The sequence below is a fragment of the Chinchilla lanigera genome, unplaced genomic scaffold, assembly GCF_000276665.1.
Source record: "Chinchilla lanigera isolate Chin_1 unplaced genomic scaffold, ChiLan1.0 scaffold00026, whole genome shotgun sequence".
Taxonomy (NCBI): domain Eukaryota; kingdom Metazoa; phylum Chordata; class Mammalia; order Rodentia; family Chinchillidae; genus Chinchilla; species Chinchilla lanigera.
In genome coordinates this window covers 25,729,327-25,748,211 of record NW_004955427.1, presented here as the reverse complement: position 1 = coordinate 25,748,211, position 18,885 = coordinate 25,729,327, and the positions used below count along the sequence as shown (strand labels likewise).

General features: G+C 42.6%; 2 protein-coding genes across 2 annotated transcripts in view; both read right to left on the bottom strand.

Moving 5' to 3' along the window:
• Positions 1–4,753: 4,753 nt before the first annotated feature.
• On the bottom strand, positions 4,754–8,068 carry LOC102007793 (solute carrier family 22 member 13). The gene is made up of 9 exons (XM_013515058.1): positions 8,021–8,068; positions 7,798–7,901; positions 7,427–7,557; positions 7,020–7,050; positions 6,500–6,802; positions 6,063–6,277; positions 5,772–5,880; positions 5,058–5,273; positions 4,754–4,828 (listed from the first exon to the last, which is right to left on the bottom strand). The coding sequence occupies exons 1-9, from the start codon at positions 8,066–8,068 to the stop codon at positions 4,792–4,794; spliced, it is 1,194 nt and encodes a 397-aa protein (XP_013370512.1). The 3' UTR covers positions 4,754–4,791.
• LOC106148685 (solute carrier family 22 member 13-like) overlaps positions 7,804–18,885 on the bottom strand; it is a gene marked incomplete in the record, with an annotated part of 15,374 nt that continues 4,292 nt past the window's right edge. The window contains 2 exon segments of the mRNA XM_013515041.1: positions 7,804–7,901; positions 8,021–8,168. Of these exon segments, the coding sequence (XP_013370495.1) occupies positions 8,136–8,168 (33 nt within the window).

Here is an 18,885-nt window from a genome sequence, read left to right as displayed (position 1 = left end):
GTTCCTTTTGAGCCTCAGCAGATAAACTACAAGAGGAATCAATACCTGGATCTCCCTGTAAAGTGTTATATAAATGTTTTAATTGATAAGTAGCAATACCTAATTTTGGCCTCACCCAGTTTATGTCTCCTACTAACTTTTAAAAATCATTTAGAGTTTTTAAATGATCTCAGTTAATCTGTAGCTTTTGTGGCCTTACTGCTGTTACTCACTAGTGTTCCCAGGTAACAAAAAGGACTGGATAATTGTGCTTTGTCCAGAGCAATGCAGAGACCAAAGGATGTTAAATCTCATTTTGTTTCTGCAAAAGGAGTCATACAATTGTTCTTTAATTGGAGCTACCAATAAGATATCATCCATATAATGAATTATGTATGCAGAAGGATAGGTTCGTCTAACTGTCTATAACGACTGTAGTACAAACAGCTGACACAAAATTGGACTATTTTGCATTCCTTGAAGCAATGTGCTGCATTGGCTCTTTAAAGTTTAAGCTAGGTACACAAAAGGCAAAATGCTGTCTATCTGCAGGAAAAAGAGGAATGTTTAAGAAGTAATCTTTTAAATCCAATATGATGAGGGGCCAGTCTCTGGGAACTGCACTTGGGTTTGGCAATCCTGGTTGCAGCACCCCCATAGGAAGTAAGGAAGGATTTACAGCTCTTAAATCTGGCAATAACCTCCATTTGCCTGATTCCTTCGAAATAACAAAGACAAGAGTATCCCATAGACTAACTGAATGTTCTAAATGTCCTAGCTGAAATTGTTCTTCAACTACTTTGTGTAGCTGGATGAGTTTCTCACTATTAAGGGGCCACTGATCTACTCAAACAAGCTCCTGAGTTTTCCATTTTAAAGGCAGAGCTGTTTTGGAGGAAGAAGCATAATGGCTCTCATTAAAAATACCTTTTGATATCCAATACCACACCTGTCATTCTTGGGTGTAGTCCTTACTGGCTGTTTAATTCCCTGTAAGTTCTTTCTTAACCTGTATGCTCTTGATATCCCATGTTAATCATCATTTGTCTAATTTTAGGATTTGAATCTACTTGTTTAATTTTAGAATCAGAATTTGTTTGTTTAAAGTTACAATCAGAATCATTAGTCAATACTAATTTCCGCCTTTGTAGCAAATCTCTTCCCCACAAGCTGACCAGAATAGGTACCACATAGTAAAAAGAATCCCTTTTGCTGATCTGGCTCTTCATAAAGCAGGGATGAGGTGCTTTGTAGTACCTGCTGAGGGGATCCCTGTCTTATTAAGGAGAAAGGGCCCTTTGTGTTGGCCATGTGGTGGGCCATTATTCTAATGCAAGTACAGGCATGTCTACACCAGTATCTATTAGACCTTCACAGCATTTTCCATTGGTCTTTATAAAATACATAGGCTTATTTTTAGTTACTTCTTGTGTAAAATAAATTTCTCCTTTTGTAGTTAAGCTCTGAGGGTCTTGTTCCCTCATGAACTGTCTATATTTAACAAAGGAAGGTTTATCTATAGGAACAAAATCAGTTGTGCCACATTTTCTCTTGTCCAAAAATCCAGAGATCCACGGCACATGCAAAACCTTGTATTTCCTCTTGACAATCACCATCAATCACACTAGGCATGATAGTTATTCCTTTTAAATTTAGATCACCCTTTCCCAGTCCAAAACCAACTGTTCCCTCAGGTGGTGGACCCCAAACTCCTGTGGGAATTGAGATAGGTTTGTCACCTCTGATAAGAATGACACTGCAAGCTGCAGAAAGATCCAATCCAATACTTTGTATTGTTCCCCTGGTGAGGGAATTTGTATCATTCTGGGAAGCCACCTTTGATGTTGCTGTTGAAACTGCTGATGTGTTTGCGCTGGATAAAGCTGACTGATGTTCTGACTCACAAGTTATATTTTCTCTATTGTTTGGCCAGCCAGAGGAAAGGCCCTTTCTTGTTTTTTGACATACATGTACCATCCTTATGGATTTTAGAATAACAGTATCTGGCCCAATGTCTCCCTTTTTGGCATCTCAGAGAGGTCCAGGTGTGGGACCCAAACCCTCTGTTCCCTAGACCTGCTGAAGTCGCAGCTACTGTCCCATTAGATCCAGCAAAAACTAATATTTTTTCTAATATGTCCCATTTTTCCACACTTAAAACATTTTATATTACACCCTCCTGTAGTATTAAAACCAGCCATAACCTGAGCCATCATGATTGTCTTATATGATTCAGGTCCAATATCCTGACAAGCTCAAATATATGCTGTCAGATCATTCGTTGGTTTTACAGGATTTAAAGCCTCTTTGGGGTCTCAATTAGCATTTATATATGCCAATTGTAAAATTAGAAAGTCCACAGCTTGTGTGCTTGAAACCTGTCTGTGAACAGCTTCTTGTAATCTAGCCATGAATTGAGTAAAGAGTTCCTTAGGGCCTTGAAGCATATAGAAGAAGGATTGCACAGGAGTCCCATCCTATGGAATAGTTACCCATGCCCTTTTTAGTAAGTCTGCCAATTGTGAGTATAGCTCATCAGGACATCAGAGCTGATCCCCAAGGAATGCATAGCAACTTGTCCCAGAAAGCATCTCCTCATTTATTTGTGGACATGGATTAGGATCTGTTTCTATAAGTGTGCTCTGAAATAAGACTTTTAAACTGTACATCAAAATGAAGAAATTGAGCAGGAGCAGTCATGTTTGTGCTAGATGCTTGATATATGGTGTCAACTGATGCATCCAAAACATTTTGTAGAACTCCTGCTGTAAATGGGCTCTGAACCCCAGTATCGACAACACTTTGTTTAAAATTCTTCAGCGTCTGAATTTCAAAAGTCAAATGAGAAACAGTCTCCTCATTACAATCATTTTGCTGAGTTCCAACTGGGAAGCAAGTAGGGGTGCCAATGATTTCTCCTCTTGTGATTGCTTATTCCTTTAAAATCTGTAAGTTACTAGATAGAGCCATATGGGATGTTCTTTTGAAAGGCCCCTTGTTATGGTTGATACACTGTGTTATGGTTGATACATTGTGTCAACTTGGGGAGTCTAGAGCTTTGGCTAAGTGACTCAGCACTTCTGCATCTTGGGGTGAAAAGGACACGCCTTTACCCTTCTTGGATATTGTTTATTGTGTTAATTTGAGAAGTTTAGAAGGTTAACTATGTGACTCAGAAGGGAGCCAGGGTGCTTACTTTGTGTTCATCCTAAGCCTGTGCTAGAGGAACACATGCAGAGGGTGTGGGTGTAGAGGACCACTCCCATCCCCCCAGATCAGGTAGACTGAATTTAAAAAAAAAGGAATTGAGGAAGGACTGGCTGCTGGTTCTTTGGAGAAGCTCCAGTCTTTGCCTTCAGCTTGGTCGTCTCCTGGTTTCTGGTGCAGACTGTTGGGCTTCCATCTGGGACTCTTCAGCCTTCTGGTGTAGGCTCTCCAGCCTTCATCATAGATTCTTCAGCATTCCGTAGCAGACCCATCAGCCTTTTTGTATGGACTTGCATGGACACTGCAGTGAGCTCCAGGCCTGGGGCTGGGCTCTTCAATCTCCAGAGTGCAGACACCCACTGCATGCTTCCTCATCCAACTCTGTAGCTGACCATTGTAAGCTAAACTTGTAATTTCTTGTACATTTGTTTATCTTGTATTATATCTGTTCATCTAGTAAACCCTGACTGATACACCCCTGCTCCTGCCTAGGTGTCTCTGCCAGGTGCTCTTCTGTTTTCTCTATATCTGAGTCAGAAGCTATTGACTATAAGTTCTGCAACAAATTTAAAATTGAACAAACTAGGTTCTAAATTGAGAATATCTCAGGGGAAATGATTTTTCCTGTATTACATAGCTTTCTAAGATTTTTTTCCAACTCTTTCCCAATCATCATTATCTACAATGCCTGTCTGAGGAAACAATGAATTCTATTTTGTTACCTCTTGTGACATTTTTGTTAGGTCTTTTCTTGGCACATGAGCCCCTGAGCATTTAAAGAAACCTTGGAGCAACTTTATGTATTTTTGCTCTTTGGTTGAAAATTTTTGGCCCATTTTACTTCGAGATAGAAATAGCTAATTCACAGTGGGAAGACTTACCCCTATTCCTCGTGGAATACTTCTCTTCCCTCCTTTCTCCAGGCATCCCTGGTGAATATTTTGACCTGTAAAGGCTTTTGCCACCTCCCATACTTTCTATTGTACATAGACTTACTCAATCAGGCTAAAAATTTCCAGTCCAAGGACTATATGTCCCTGTTCTGGGGCACCAGTTATCAGATTAATATCCCTTAATTATTGCAGGCTGATCATGTCCAATCTCTCAAATGAGTGTATGGCAAAGGCTAAATAAAAAGAGGCAAATGGAAAGATTTTAGGGCTCCAAGAGGATCAAAGCTCTCTCACTGAATTTGAGATTCTCTTATGGCTAAGACCAAGACCTTCTCTGGGTGGCCCATATTTATTTGGTTATCAGAAGGGAGGGGAGTATTCAACAAGGGTAGAGTCACTCAATGACTTCTCCAAGTAAGGCATTAAATTAATCCACCCAGAAGTGAGATGCCTGAGGCTATGGTCTTTATGTAGTTGAGATTGGAGCCAGGTATCCTTGACTGTGATCTTATCTTATCCTTTGAGGATTTCCAGCTTCATCTGCCACTACAGGTTTTAGTAGGGATTAGTGACTCACAGAGGTTCACTTACTATAAGTCCACCATTTCCAGACAAGGAGCCTAGGCCTTGGACAGATTCACAAGTGCACATGAAAAGCCAATTGATTAATTTAAGTCCTTCTGAGGTCTGCTTGGTAGTCATCTCCATCAGGCTACTTTTCTTTTGTTGGTGTCTCTGTATGCAAAGACCTAGAGAGAACAGAAAGCTGTAACTGACTGCTCTAGAATGGATCTCATGACCATGTTCCTCACCACTACTCTCCTAAAAGAAAGGAGGTTCTGATTGAAAGCCTGACAGATATCTGTGGTTCCAATGAATCCATATTAGTCTCTAAGCAGCAATGCACTAATAGTGAGATAGAGACCTAGGCCTTTAGAAAATGAGTCACCCACCTGAGAATCAGAACAAACTGCTTACCCTGGATGGGACTGCTGATCTAGGTCCTGGATGGTGTCTTTCAGGCTCTTGCCACATGTCTCTGGCAGCAGGACACAGAGCACCCCTGCCACAATGGGGGTGCTGCCGAAGATGATCATAGCGAGGGCCACGTGGTAGTTGCCCAACAGGAGGACAAGTGGTGTGAGGATGCCCCTGATCCTTGAGAAGATGCTCACCAGCCCCATGCCCGTTTGCCTGGGGAAGGCCAGCACAAGGTGAGCAGACCTGGCCTTGCCCTAAGCCACAGATTCACCGAGAGATCCCTGTTGAGACCCCAAAAGGCCTGCAGGGTCTCCAGTCCCCACTGGCCCACCCAGAGCTCCTGTTCTCTGCTCCTTCATGCTCCTCCCACCTCCAGGTCTCGCTGCTTGCTATGCTCCTGCTCAGCTGTCACAGCTCAGACAAAGGCTGTACCTCTTGTCCTCACTCTTCCTACCTGAGTGTCCCTTCTTCTTACCATTCACTTTTACACATATCTGACATTTGTACCTGACACAGCTAGAGCATGGTGAACTTTTATATCCATACTTAATCCAGATGAGGAAGACTTGGGGGTTGCACTAGATTTCTAGTTGCCCATCCCTACAGCCAGCTTCATGACCTCTTTGTAGACTGGTGGTAAGGGCAGCATAGTCATGGTCAAAATCCAAGTACCGGGGTCAGAGGAGGAATAATCTTGCTAGCAGCTCTTACCGGATGACGGTGGGGAAGACCTCAGCCATGTACACATAGGAGACAGTAAAGCTGGCAGCTGTGGCAAACTTTCCCAGCACAGTCAGCACGGTGACCACCATGGGCTGATCTGGTGGAAGATGCTGGTCAGTCACACACAGAGTGGATGGTCCATCTCCCTGTGTACCCCGCCCCTCACCCCTAAGGACCCAAACCTTGGGGAACCCTTACTCCTGACATGGGAACAGTGGCCATTGGACTGGCCCTGGGCTGAGGTGGGTGGGGATGCGTGGTAAACAGCCTGTCTAGTACCTGAAGGGATGAAGACAGTGGAGATACACATGACACCACCCACAATCAGCGTCCCACACTGGTTCCACTTTTGGCCCAACCTCTCCAACATTAAGATGACAAAAAGGCAGGCAAGCACTTCAACTGCTCCAAATACCAGCTGTGTCAGGTAGATGTCCAGGCCAAATTCCCCCACTTGGAAGCTAAGGCCATAGTACACCAGGCTGTCCACAAACCTACAAAGGGTCCAAGGGTCCATGTCACTGCTGGCTGCTCAACACCATTACCCCCAGAGAAAGAGGCTACCTTGGTCAGCACCACACCAGGAGACACTGGCACTTCTGGGCTGACAACACCATGGCCTGAGGGCCACCAGCACACCATGGCATGACACACACGAGGGAAGAAGGAGCCATCTGGCTTTGTCCATGCAGAGGCCGTGGGCCCTGGAAACTTACCAGACACAGATGAGAATCAGGGTCACCTTCCGCAGACAGGGATGTTTGAAAAGATCTAAGGCATTACCCGAGGCGCCTTTCTCCTCTGGGAGCAGCTGGAAGGAGACGCAGAGTGAGGGGCCAGGGAAGATCTGAGAAGGGCAGGTCTGGGGCAGGGCTGGGCCTGGGCCTGCTGCAGGTACCTGGCTCAGGAGCTCTGTGGAGAGCTCCCGCCTGTTGACCAAGGCTGCCTTCCTGAGCAGTTGTTTGGCCTGCTCCAACTTCCCCTGGATGAGGAGCCACCAGGAAGATTCTGGCAGAAGCCTGCGGGCCAGGAATGACTGGGACCTTGGGGTCCAGAGTGCTGTGGGGCCTTCCCAGCCATTCCAGGGAACACTGAGCCCCACAACCAGCCCTCACAGGCTGCCTGTTGTGCAGCAGCCTCTGACCACCCAGAACATATGGTGAAAGTGAGGGCGGCACCCCATCCTCATAGCACAGCTGACTAAGCACCATCTCCTCCCGGCACATGTCTTCTCACCAGAAGTAGAAGAAGAGCAGGAAAATAGGAGCTGAGCCAGCAATTTGCAAGAATCTCTGGTTTCAGACACCATAGGCAATTCCAGCTACCATCATCTGCCCATAGGCAAAGCTGATCTGGGTCATAGCTATAGCAAGAGTCCTCCACTTGGGCCCGACCCACTCTGAAACTGTGGGAACAGAGAGACTGAGGCTAAGCCACACTTGCTCACTCACTCCCAGGTGCCCCCTAGCCTTTATGGTAGGCTATGATCTCAGTCCACACAGAGGACTATAAAGACTTCATATGTAGAGGGGTGCCTATTTGAATCCCTGAGGGAAGTTTAGAGACTGTAAGCAGGCCAGGTTCCAGAGAACTGAAGGTTCCAGGATCCGGATACTCACTCAGGACAACAATGCTTAACATACATCCAGCACCAGCAGTAGCCAGAGAAAAACACAGAGCCATGTAGAGCTCAAAGCTGGGCACAAAGGCTGTGGCCAGCCCCACGATGGCAATCAGGAGCAGCTGCACCAGGATACAGACTCTTCGACCAATCCTGAGGTAACAAAGAGGCAGATGGGTGCAGGTAGGGGCACTCTTGGGGCAAGAGCCAGGGAGACCCAGGCAGGCCTGCCTGAGATCTATGTCCAACAGGAGACATGGCCCCTCCCTGGCAGTCCCATTTGAGGGTGAGAGAACTGAGTGTTATCCTGGAAGTCAGTGTGAGGAGCATGGGAGAATGTGGGCCTGCACAAGGAGTGTTATAAATAAATGGCAAGCTGGTCAACATGCATACCGGTCACTGAGGGGCCCGAAGATGAAGGTCCCAGCAAGAAATCCAGCCATGAACACCGACTGCAAGGTCTGCTTCAGGTGCTTCCGATCACAAACAAGGTTGAACTGAGGCAAACAGAGGCAGATGTAAGTCTAGGGGTGCTAAGGGCAAATCATTCACCATCTACTAGAGCTCATGGTTCCCAAACTGTCTGCATGGTTCCCAAGCTCCATGAGGAACTCACTGGCACAGCAACATAAGCATGGACAACACTGTCCGACCTCTCCCGCATCACACAGCTATTGGCCCAGTGCAGTGCACAGATCAACGCGGATCACACTGCTTTCCTTCCAGTCACATCAATCTGTGTGAAGTCCCATCCTTGGCAGGTGCTGTGAGAAAAAGCAACACTCTGTGTGAGTTGGTGTGGAAGGGAAAGTGTGGGTGGCAGCATTCCAGGACTGAGAAGATGTCTGTGCTTAGGGTGGACAGACATCCTTCCAGGAAGCCATTGCATATATTGTTTGAAAAACAACTACTGAGATGTGTTGTTTGAACTGAACTACTTGGCAGTAGAACGGTTCGCCATTTCTCAAGACCTGGTGCAGCATTGCTGACAAGCTAAGCATGTAACATTTGGGACCTCTGATGGACTACTAATGACTGCTTCCTCACTCACAGGACCCCTCCCAACATCCAGGCTCCCTGGGAAGCACTCGGGACTCCCCAAATCTGCCATCAAGCTGCAAAATCCCCTATACCCCATACAGATAATCTGAATCCAAATGAGCACCCACAGGCACTCTGGTTAGGACAGAGAAATATATACACATGGGAAGAGGGAGACAGGTAGAGGGACAGAAACACAGAAAGAAAGAGACAGTGTGTGCGTCTGGGGAGATCATGCCAACCCTCTTTGAGACTCACAGGCTGCCTGACCAACAGACTGGGAAACCAAGTGGACACGACATGCAGGTTGCTGTAGCTCTGCACACTTCCACACTGTGTGCACACGTGATGCATGTGTCGGACCCCACACTGCTTGGTCAAGGGCCCTCAGATTATTTCTCCCCCTCAGAACACATAGTCCTAGCTTGTGCCCACATGGCATGGGAGCAGCCATGTGACCTCTCCTGCTTCACCGACCTGAGGATACTCGCTGTGTGCAGGGCCCTGTGCTCAGCACTCTGCACACACCATCTCTTGTAATGCTTGCTTCTGTCCTTAGTGTTACAGCTCCATGAGAGAGGAGAGGTCCAGAGCCAGTGCTCACTCCCACCACTGGCTGGCAGCCACAGGAGGTGTGATGTCTCTGCCCTACGCAGGGGATGAAACCCACTGAAGAAGAGAATGTCTGCTGAAGGTGAATAAAGGAACTAAGGTCTCACCCAGCTCTCTAGTCAATCGGCATCATTTCAGTTGGGTGGGACAAGAAATTACCAACCCAGGACTCAGCACAGAACTCGTACTTGCATTATCAGGCACAGTCTTTAAGGACCTTTATATGTGACAAATACTTATTAGTCCTAGAAATGAAGCAAGGCAGGATAGGAGACTTGACTGTTCTTCCACCCAGTTTTATATGGTTTGGTTTTCATCTAGGAATTACAGAATGCCCTGTAATAAGATACCACATAAAATAAATAAAAATGAAAGTTTAGTTGCTACCAAACTTGAGTCAGAATTTAGCAGGTTTCTGTGACTCAGAGATTTTAACTGACCTATGTCTTTCAAAAAATCTGCTACACAGTGTTCCTCAATGGGATTAAAGGAATTCACCCATATAACCACATTATCCATGAGTCTTCAATTCACCAGTAGTCGGTAGGGGCATTCACTACCTCTCTGCAGCTCCTACCCTGTTTATCATGCACTCATTCTATCCCCATGAACTCCATTGTGTAGCAGCATGGACTGCAGCTTGGAGACATGTCAGGGTGCCCCAGCTCATGAGGTGATGTCATCTTTCAGATGGCACTGATGGGAAGAGAGCTCTAAATTGGGACACCCATCACTACTCTCACTGGGCCTGATGCACATAGTGGATGGCTTGGTGCAGGGCTGGCAGCAGTGGTCTGCAGAATTCTACTCTCGTGTCTCAGACCACAGGCTGCAGCATTACCTGCCTCCACTCCAAGACCTTCCATCATTCCCTTTGGTCTCTAGGACTTTGGTCTCAGCACTGCTTCTAAAAAAATTAAGAACTGGCTCTTTTCAGAACTTCTGTTATATCAGCATTTCTCACATCTGCCAGGGATTTTCATACCTCCAAACTCTAACAACAGCTGTTCTGGGATTCTCCCTCCCTCCCATTCTTTATTTTTATTTTGTTGGTGCATCTAGATACATATAAAGATCACATTCATCATAGGGAATTTGTACCTATATATGATATATCTTAATTCTTCTTTTTTCCCCATTTCTTTCACCTCTCTTCAACTCTTCTTCCCCTCCCTATTTACAAAAGATTTATTTCGATTTTTTCTTCTATTCTCTTTTTGCATTGTCCCTTCTTTAATTTCACCCTCCCTCCTCCCTTGTTTCACATCTTATTTGAATATTTTCTTCCCATTTCCCAATAATATTATACATTTTGGTCCTTATTTATAATTTCTGTTTCTCCCACCAGAGATATCACGTGCTATTTGACCATCTATGTAAGATTTATCTCACTTAAGATTATGGACTCAAAGTGTATCCATTTAGCTAAAAATCTCTCAAGGTTACCATTCTTTATGGCAGAGTAGTACTCCACTGGGAAGAAAACCACATCTTTATCCATTCATTTGGGTTGTTTCCAAGACTTAGCCATTATAAACTGTGCTGTTATAAGCATGAGAGGATATATACCTTTGTGGTATGATGCTTTTCATTCATTCAGGAATATACCAAGAAAGGAAGTGCTGGGCCAAATGGAACCTCTAATCCCAGGGTTTTTTTGAGGAATCTCCACACTGATTTCTACAGTGGTTGCACCAGTCTACACTCCCACCAACAGTGGAGAAGGGTACCTTTTCTCCACAGCACTGTCAGTATTTGTTATTAGTTAATATCTTGATGAAAGCTACTTTTTTCTGGAGAGAGATGGAATCTCAGTGTTGTTTCAATTTGCATCTCTCAAATGACCTGTGATGTTGAACATTTTTTCCTGTATTTATTTTGCATTTGCATGTCTTCATCTGAGAAGTGTCTATCCATTCCAGAAGCCCATATGTGAACTGGGTCTTTAAATTTGGGGGTCTGATTTTTTTTTTAGTTCTTTATATTTTCTAGATATTAGTCCTCTGGCTAGAGGCAAAAAAATTTGCCCACACTGCAGCTATGTCTTCACCTTGTTAGTGATTTCTTTTTCTGTGAAAAGCTTTTCAATAAGATGAATTCCCAGTTGTTGATTCTTTTTGATATTTTCTGTGTATTTAGGATTTTGTTCATAAAGTCTTTGCCTACATGAATGTCTTTAAGAGTTCTACCTATTCTATTTTCCAGCAGATTTAGTGTTTCTGTATTAATATTTAGATCTTTGATCCATTTCTATTTTAGTTTAGTGTACAGTATAGCTTTAATCTTCAGCATGTAGAGAGCCAATTTTTTAGCACTACTTCTTAAAGAAGATATCTTTCTTCCAGTGAAAGTATTTGCTCCACTGTCAAAGATAAAGTGACTGAGTATGTCTAGAGTGTTTCTGCATGTTGTAGTCTGTTCTATTGATCTTTTGGTCTATAGGGGATTGACTTTTTGTGGTCTCTTGCTATTTTTTTAATTTTTATTTTAAAGAGAGTAAAAAAATAATAAAAATTAGAAATGACACAGAATTTCAAAAAACAACATTATATGAATTCAACAATGGTTGTTATATTGCATATTGTTGTCATCAAATAGTTGTTCAGATTACCAGATATAAGCATACAAAGTTGGTCAAAAAAAGAAAGCATTAACTGTTATTTTCAATAAACCAATAGAAACCAGCAGTACAATTATCTTAGCTATCCTGTGTGTGTGTGTGTGTGTGTGTGTGTGTGTGTTGTGGTATGTGTGTGTGTGTGTGTGTGTGTGTGTGTGTGTGTATTTCCCTTCCTTGTTTCTTTCTTTTCTTCTTTTTCTTATCCCAGTTGTTCTTTCCTTTTGAGAAGTTTCTTTCCCTTTCACAATAGCTATTGTATCTTTCAGATTTTATTTACTCTTTCAGATTTTTACACTAGGGAGACAATGTGATGTTTATACATGTGGGTCTGATTTATTTCACTTATGAGTATGTTCTCTAGTTGCATCTACTTACCTATAAAAGCCTTGAGTTTATCTTTCTTTATAGCTTTAATTTAATATTAAATCACAAGAAATGATTTAAATTCTTAGACCTATAAAAATTAAATTCTTAGACTAATATTACAGGGTTAATTTGTTCTTCTGCTGCTTCAATAAAGACAGGGGTACAAGGCTAATTTGAGAGTTGTTGACAGATAGTGAAATTTACACTGTAACAACCGAGAACACAGCAAAAAGGGAAAAGAAAAGGGCACTTTGAAGTCCAAGAGGCAGCTGCTAGGAATATTACAGAAATATAGTACTTTATTTTATTCAAGAAGAGATTATAAAGACAGCTATAAGTATGGAGATATATTTTTGATGTAATAGGATTTTGTATGATGCAGTTCTTGCTCTAACACAAGGGGGAAAAAAGAGAAATAGTGGCAAAACTAGAACATCCAAGTAGGTAGAAAAAAGGTTTGTGGAGGATACAGTTTATAAAAATAAATATGTGGTCCTTTTAAGCTTTGCTCTTGTTGGTTTGATTGAGTCCAAACTAATCCTACAAAAAGCTCCTAATTTCTCAACGATTAGGGCGCTATGCCCCTGACTCTCATTAGTCACTCTTTCTCAGGTCTAAGCTCTTCTCTGTAGTCTAATACTTTCAGCTGAAGGTTCTAACTCGCATGCCTTGCATTAACATTAAACATGAGCTTTTCTGCATAACTACTGGAGACACCTAAACAGGTTAATGAAAACAACAAGATGAAGCTGAATTCTAACCTGGTTTGTAACATTCATTATTGCTGGCTTCATATTATATTAAAGTTATTTATATTTCCCAAATGTATAGATCTTTGAAAACACAAAGCTAATAGCCATCTTATAATATTAGAAACTTCTAGATTAAAACTCTTTATGATTTTATGCTTTTAAACTCTAATATCTGACTTTCCCTTACTTGTGTTCCAGCCACTGGTAATAAAATTTATACATCAATCCAACATAGGACAGCCAGCCAAAGGATATAAATACTTTTTCAAGACCTATGTTTATATAATTTTATGTATATGAGATATATATATATGTTACAATACTTAACAATACTCCCACACTACACAGTCCAAACAGTGTCACATAAAATACATCTATAGACCAATATATTCTTCTTAAATGACATTCCATTAAAACAACTAATTTAGATAAAATTTTCTTCATGTCATTTAATATAATGTCATCATTATTGTTATGCTAATATGTTACACTTGATCTCGTTTTCTCTATAAAGTTTTGTAACTGTTACCTGTTAACATTCTACAGAGATTCCACTTCTAAGACAACCATGACTTATAAAACAATAACAGTTTCCTAATCAACACCTTCAATATTGTCACTGATTCAGCTTATGTTGTGGGACCCCACAGGTTATTGAAACTGCCCTTTTTCTTAAGGGTAATGACAAATTTCTCTTTCACATGCTTACACACTTGCAACACTTGATTAGACACCATATTGCACCTTTTTATATTACTTACATAAGCTCTCCTTCTGATCTCCATGGCCCCTTAGTGGAAGGCAACACTCATTCAGACACTCTGGTTATGCTTTTTTACCTCTTGAGAGGATGCTCTTTCTTCACATCAAGTTTTTCACCAAGTAGCTAAGCACTCATTTGTTTCTTTAATCTTATACAAAGGTCCAAGACATTATTTACACCTGCCCTGACTGACAAAGGGTATGAAGTCTGCTCCTATATAGAGGTAATACCAATCATTTAAAAAGTAATGAAATTTGGCAAATGGATGTGACTCACTATAAATCTTTCGGTAAACAACTTTATCCAAGTCTCATACCTACTCTGGTTATATATATGCCTCTTTACAACCCAATAAAACTGCAATACATTTCACATGTCATTTTCTCTCAAGCTTTTATTACTCTTACAAGTTAAAACTAATAACAGCCCTGCCTACACCTCCTACTCTCTTCAAACTTTCTTTCATCTTTGTATACTACCCGTGTCATAGATATACCTCATAACCCTACAGAACTCATAACCCTTAAGAGTTAATAAGCTCTTAAGGCCCAATTATTAAAACAAAAAGGAGAAGATTTCACAGTGTAGAGAAATACTTTATTTCCACAAAAGACAGGCCAAAACCATTGGGGTTTTTCCATCATGCATTGTTGGGCCCACAATGGATAGGCCCAACAGAATTATTAACCTGGGGGAGGGATATGCACCTGTGTATAACACACAGGTCCTCTTTTTGTTCTCACAAATGCTGTTCATCCATATCATGTGGGACCAGGAGAGAAGTAGCTCTATCCCTGAGTTACAGGAGATGGTGCTTCAACCCCCTCTTGGGATGGGGAGAGATTAAACAACTCATTGCTGAAGCCAAACAAACACCGCAGAGCTCTGACATTCCTTTCACCCTAGAAAATTTCTTCTTGGCAATGACAGCAAAAGTCACCTAGAATTCTAATGTGGCAAAGATAAAAGTGTTCCTTTTTATTAAGCTTCTGTTTAGCTGTACACCAAATGCAAGTGTCATGGCATATTGGGTACATATACTTACATCTTCTGGATTTGATGTAATCACCTGGGGAGATTGTGAGCACCCTTCTCCAGTAACACTTCTTTTACTATCAGAGCCTGTCTATCCCCTTTCAGGGGTTATGGTGAAATAAAATGGACACACATGTTCTAATATCATATGGTTTCTCTGTATGAGAAACCAAAAGTATAAATAAGACCAAAATGTATAATAGATATTATAAAATAGGAAGAAAATGTTCAAATGGGAAGGGGAACTAGGGATGAAGGAAGGAGAAAGGAAGGAAGGGACAAGAAAAAAATAGAATAGAATTAAAAAATAGAAATAGAGTTTTTGTAGATAAAGAGGGGAAGAAGAATTGAAGGGAGGGGAAGAAAACTGGAAAAAGAAGAATCAAGATATATCATGTACAGGTAGAAATTCCATATGATGAATGTTATCATTATGTATATCTAAAATACACCAATAAAATTAACTTAAAAATAGAAGATAGGAGAAGTCTGGAATTTCAGAGAGAATGGTAAAAATTCGTGAACAGTTTAAAATTTTTTAAAAATTACCTCTGTACTTGAACATATCAGACAAAAATGTTTTCTGGGCTTTCAATTCCAACTATTATTGCAGCTACTACATTGACCATTACAGTGGCAACCACATGGTGGTTATGATTCACTCTGTCCAAACTATTCAGACCATGAGTGGCCATTGTCAAAATGTTACCTCAGAATTACTTTATTAATTAAATAGCACTGATAAAGAAATTCTACAAATACTTGACCTTTGGGGCTGCTGTCAGCTGGCTTGGCAAACATCAGCAGGCCCTATGGACACGTGGAAGGCTTAATCATGATACTGAGTATCACGCCATGTGAATTACTTCTATTCCTTTTGATGACTCTGAACCTTAGGAGGAGGTTCCACATTTTCTCCACGGTGCATTCACACAAATCTGGACAGAAATATTGCTAATCTCCAAAAGAGACTTCAAGCTCGACTTCATAAACTTTAAATGGAGTCTCACAGCATACCTCTAGATCATCTCAATGATATTGACTAATAGCTCCTAAAAACTGGTTCTCTAGTTGCAAACTTTGTATTTGTATTCTTACAGCTATTGGAATAATCTTTTTTCTCTACTTTCTTGTGGTCCTAAAGGCACTCGGTATGCTGTCCCAAAGGAACCTCCATGCGGAAGCCATAATGACCGTCTTACACCAAGTCCAATACCCCTCTTCTCTGTTCTCTCTCTTCTGCTAAATCTTGGTTATAAAACAAAAAATGGAGGGAACTGTGGAGCACTCTGACCAGAGGAGTGATTGAAATGAGTGTAAACAGAAGGGGACCTTGGAACCCAGGCTCCTGGATTGCATGGCTAAAGATTAGAATAGATCTGCAACGACATCAGCTGAGCAGAATCAATAAGAAGTAATTCTCAGAGATGTTTCTTCTGGCCATCGAGTTCCTCCTGCCCTCTCATAAGTTTCCTACCCACTAAACCTGCTTAAATTAGGTCAACACTGTCACAGAGCAAACCGTCTCACTCCTTTCCCATCCCCTGACCAGAAGTCCTACATAAATGCGCAAATGTTTCTCTTCTGTATCTTTATTCTCATGTCCTCGAGTTATCAATAAAAAATCATGGAGCTTTCAGGTTGGGGCTGTCTTCCTGAGACTTTGGATGAGCAACTCTAGGCTTTTCTGTGCTTGAAATAAATTTTGCCTTTATGTAATTTCTTTATCCTTTACACTGCCATGGTCACACATAGCTACAGAAGAGCTCACCTTTAGGTTTCTAGATTTCTGGAGCTTTGTGGTCACAAACTAAAAAGTGAATGTTTGGCCATGTGTACTGATGCACACCTGTAATCCCAGCTCCTCAGGAGGCTGAGGCAGGAAGATCACAGAAGATCACATGGGCAATGCAAAAGACCCTGTTGCAAAATAAAAAATAAAAAGGAGCTCTCATCACCGAGAAACTGCCAAGCACGCAGCAGCCTTCTCCTGGATCCCCCTGGTTTCCCCGGCCCTATCACCCTGCCTCCCTCCTCCTGCAGCCGCCTTCCACAGACCATCCCCAAGGAGGAGAAGGAATCAGATAGTTTGTCCACTGCTCAAAACCCGCATTCCTCCAACCTTTTCCAGTGCGAGTAAGGTTTGCAGCCTGCACGTGACAAACTGAAAAGAGCCGTGCTACCTGGTCTTGAAAGCCCTCTTTTTTAATACAGGTCAGGCAGGAGGCACCTCGCAGTATCCAGCCTGAAACAAACCAATAACATGACGTCTCAAACCCAGAGCTCGAGATCCAGACGAATGTGTCTTTCCAGAATCTCCTGGGCTCTCCCACTACACAGCTCTTCGCCCTAAGAAAGTCACCATGTAGACATCTCAGTGATTCAGGAGAGGACGGACAAAGGCAGCAACAACAGCTACCACTAGAGGGAGCCTTTGGGAGCGCCAAGGGCACCTGGGGTCTACACTGACCAGCCCAGCAGAACCCAGGCAGGTGAAGTCTGGGATGCCTCTGAAGTCCCTTTTTGCCCAGACAGCCTAGCTAAGGGGTGACAAATAATAGAAAGCGAGGCAGCCTGATATCAGTTAAATTTTGGCAAGGGGAAAATTACCGAATGATGTTTTCCATCATGTAGAGCTTGCAAGAGCTGCACAGCACCACAGGAAGCAACAAATTAGTTTTGGTTTGCTTTTTCCTCCCAGTTTTAATGTCATATAATATATAAAAAACATTCTTAAGTTAAGCTTCTTCGCAGAAAAAATTTTTAAATTGAAAAAAATTTCAAAAGGGTGGGCTGCTGCTCATGTAGCTCAATGTGTGACCCTATATGCAATCTGTAGTACTGTTAATGGAAGGAAAGATGGAAGGCATAAAGAAAAGAGAGAGGGAAAGAAGGAAGGAAGAAATGAAGAAAGGAATGAAGGAGAGAGAGAAAGAAAGAGAAAAAGAAGTTAAAGTTTGAGTTTGGTCAAAATATTGTGTTTGAAAGTTTCTAAAATATGAGTTTGTTCCAAATGTTTTCAGCAGGAAAATGTAAGTTTAATAATGGACTCCAAATTTGAAACTATACATATGTTAAGCACTGTGCAGATCTGTGTCCTATCCATGCTGTTTCCAGAACTGGGCAATAGGTATCCAGCATGGCAGCACTGCTCTCTGATGAGCTCACCATGCTGTCCTGGCCAAGTCCTCTCCCCTCTAGCCTCAATCCTGCCATCTCAGGAGCAGCAACAGCATCAGGTTAGATGCTTCAGAGGGCTGCTGTACTCCAGTGTGGCTGGAGGAGGAATCCTTTTGCTTACCTGAATCTGTCTCTTCTAAGGAAATGAAGCCAGTAAGAGCCAGTGCCCAGCTGTTCACAGGACAGGTCCTAGAGTCACAACTGCTCTCCAGCATCCCAGAGGCTGCAGCCAGGCAGAGAGGTAGAGAAGAGCCAGACAGTAGGGAGTCCAAGCCCAGGAGCAGGAAGGCAGGACAGGGAAAGGGTGACAGGAGAGAGCAAGAACAACACACGGAGAGAGATAACAAGGCAGACGTGAGGGTTGATGCAAGCACAAAGGAAAAGGGACCAATGTGAATGTTGGATAGAGAGTAAAAGTGTGGGAGGAAAACAAAAGGGGAGAGGAATGTTATGGTTGATACATTGTGTCAACTTCGGGAGTCTAGAGGTTTGGCTAAATGACTCAGCAGTTGTGCATCTTGGGGTAAAAAGGACACGCCCTTACCCTTCTGGGATAGTGTTCACTGTGTCAATTTGAGAAGTTTAGAGGGTTAACTATGTGACTCAGCAAGGAACCAGGGTCCTTACTTTCTATTCATCCTGAGCCTGTGCAAGAGGAGGGCATGGAGATTATGTGAGAGCTACACACCCCCTGGGTGGGGGTAGCCTGCTTATAATGTAAGGGAGGAAAAGAGGCTTGCTCCTCTCTGCCACTCCTCCTTTTTCTCTTGTTGCTTTGCTATCTTTTGCCGCCATGAACGTTTGTCCTCTGCCATGTGCCACTCTGCCTTGGAGCCAGCCAAGTATGGACTGAAACCTTCACAAACTGTAAGCTAAATAAACCTTTTCTTCCTTAATTTTGGACATTGGGTATTTTGTCTCAGCAACAAGAGAAAAGTAACCAAGACAAAGAACAAAGGCAGGCAACAGAGCAGACAGGCAGAGGGACAAGCACAGAGAGGGAGAGACAAAAGCACGGACAAAAATGCACAGACACACGGCAGGCAGACCAGACAGAGAATGTGACAGAGAGAGAGAAGGGCCAGTGGGCAGAGGACAAGGAGAAAAACAGG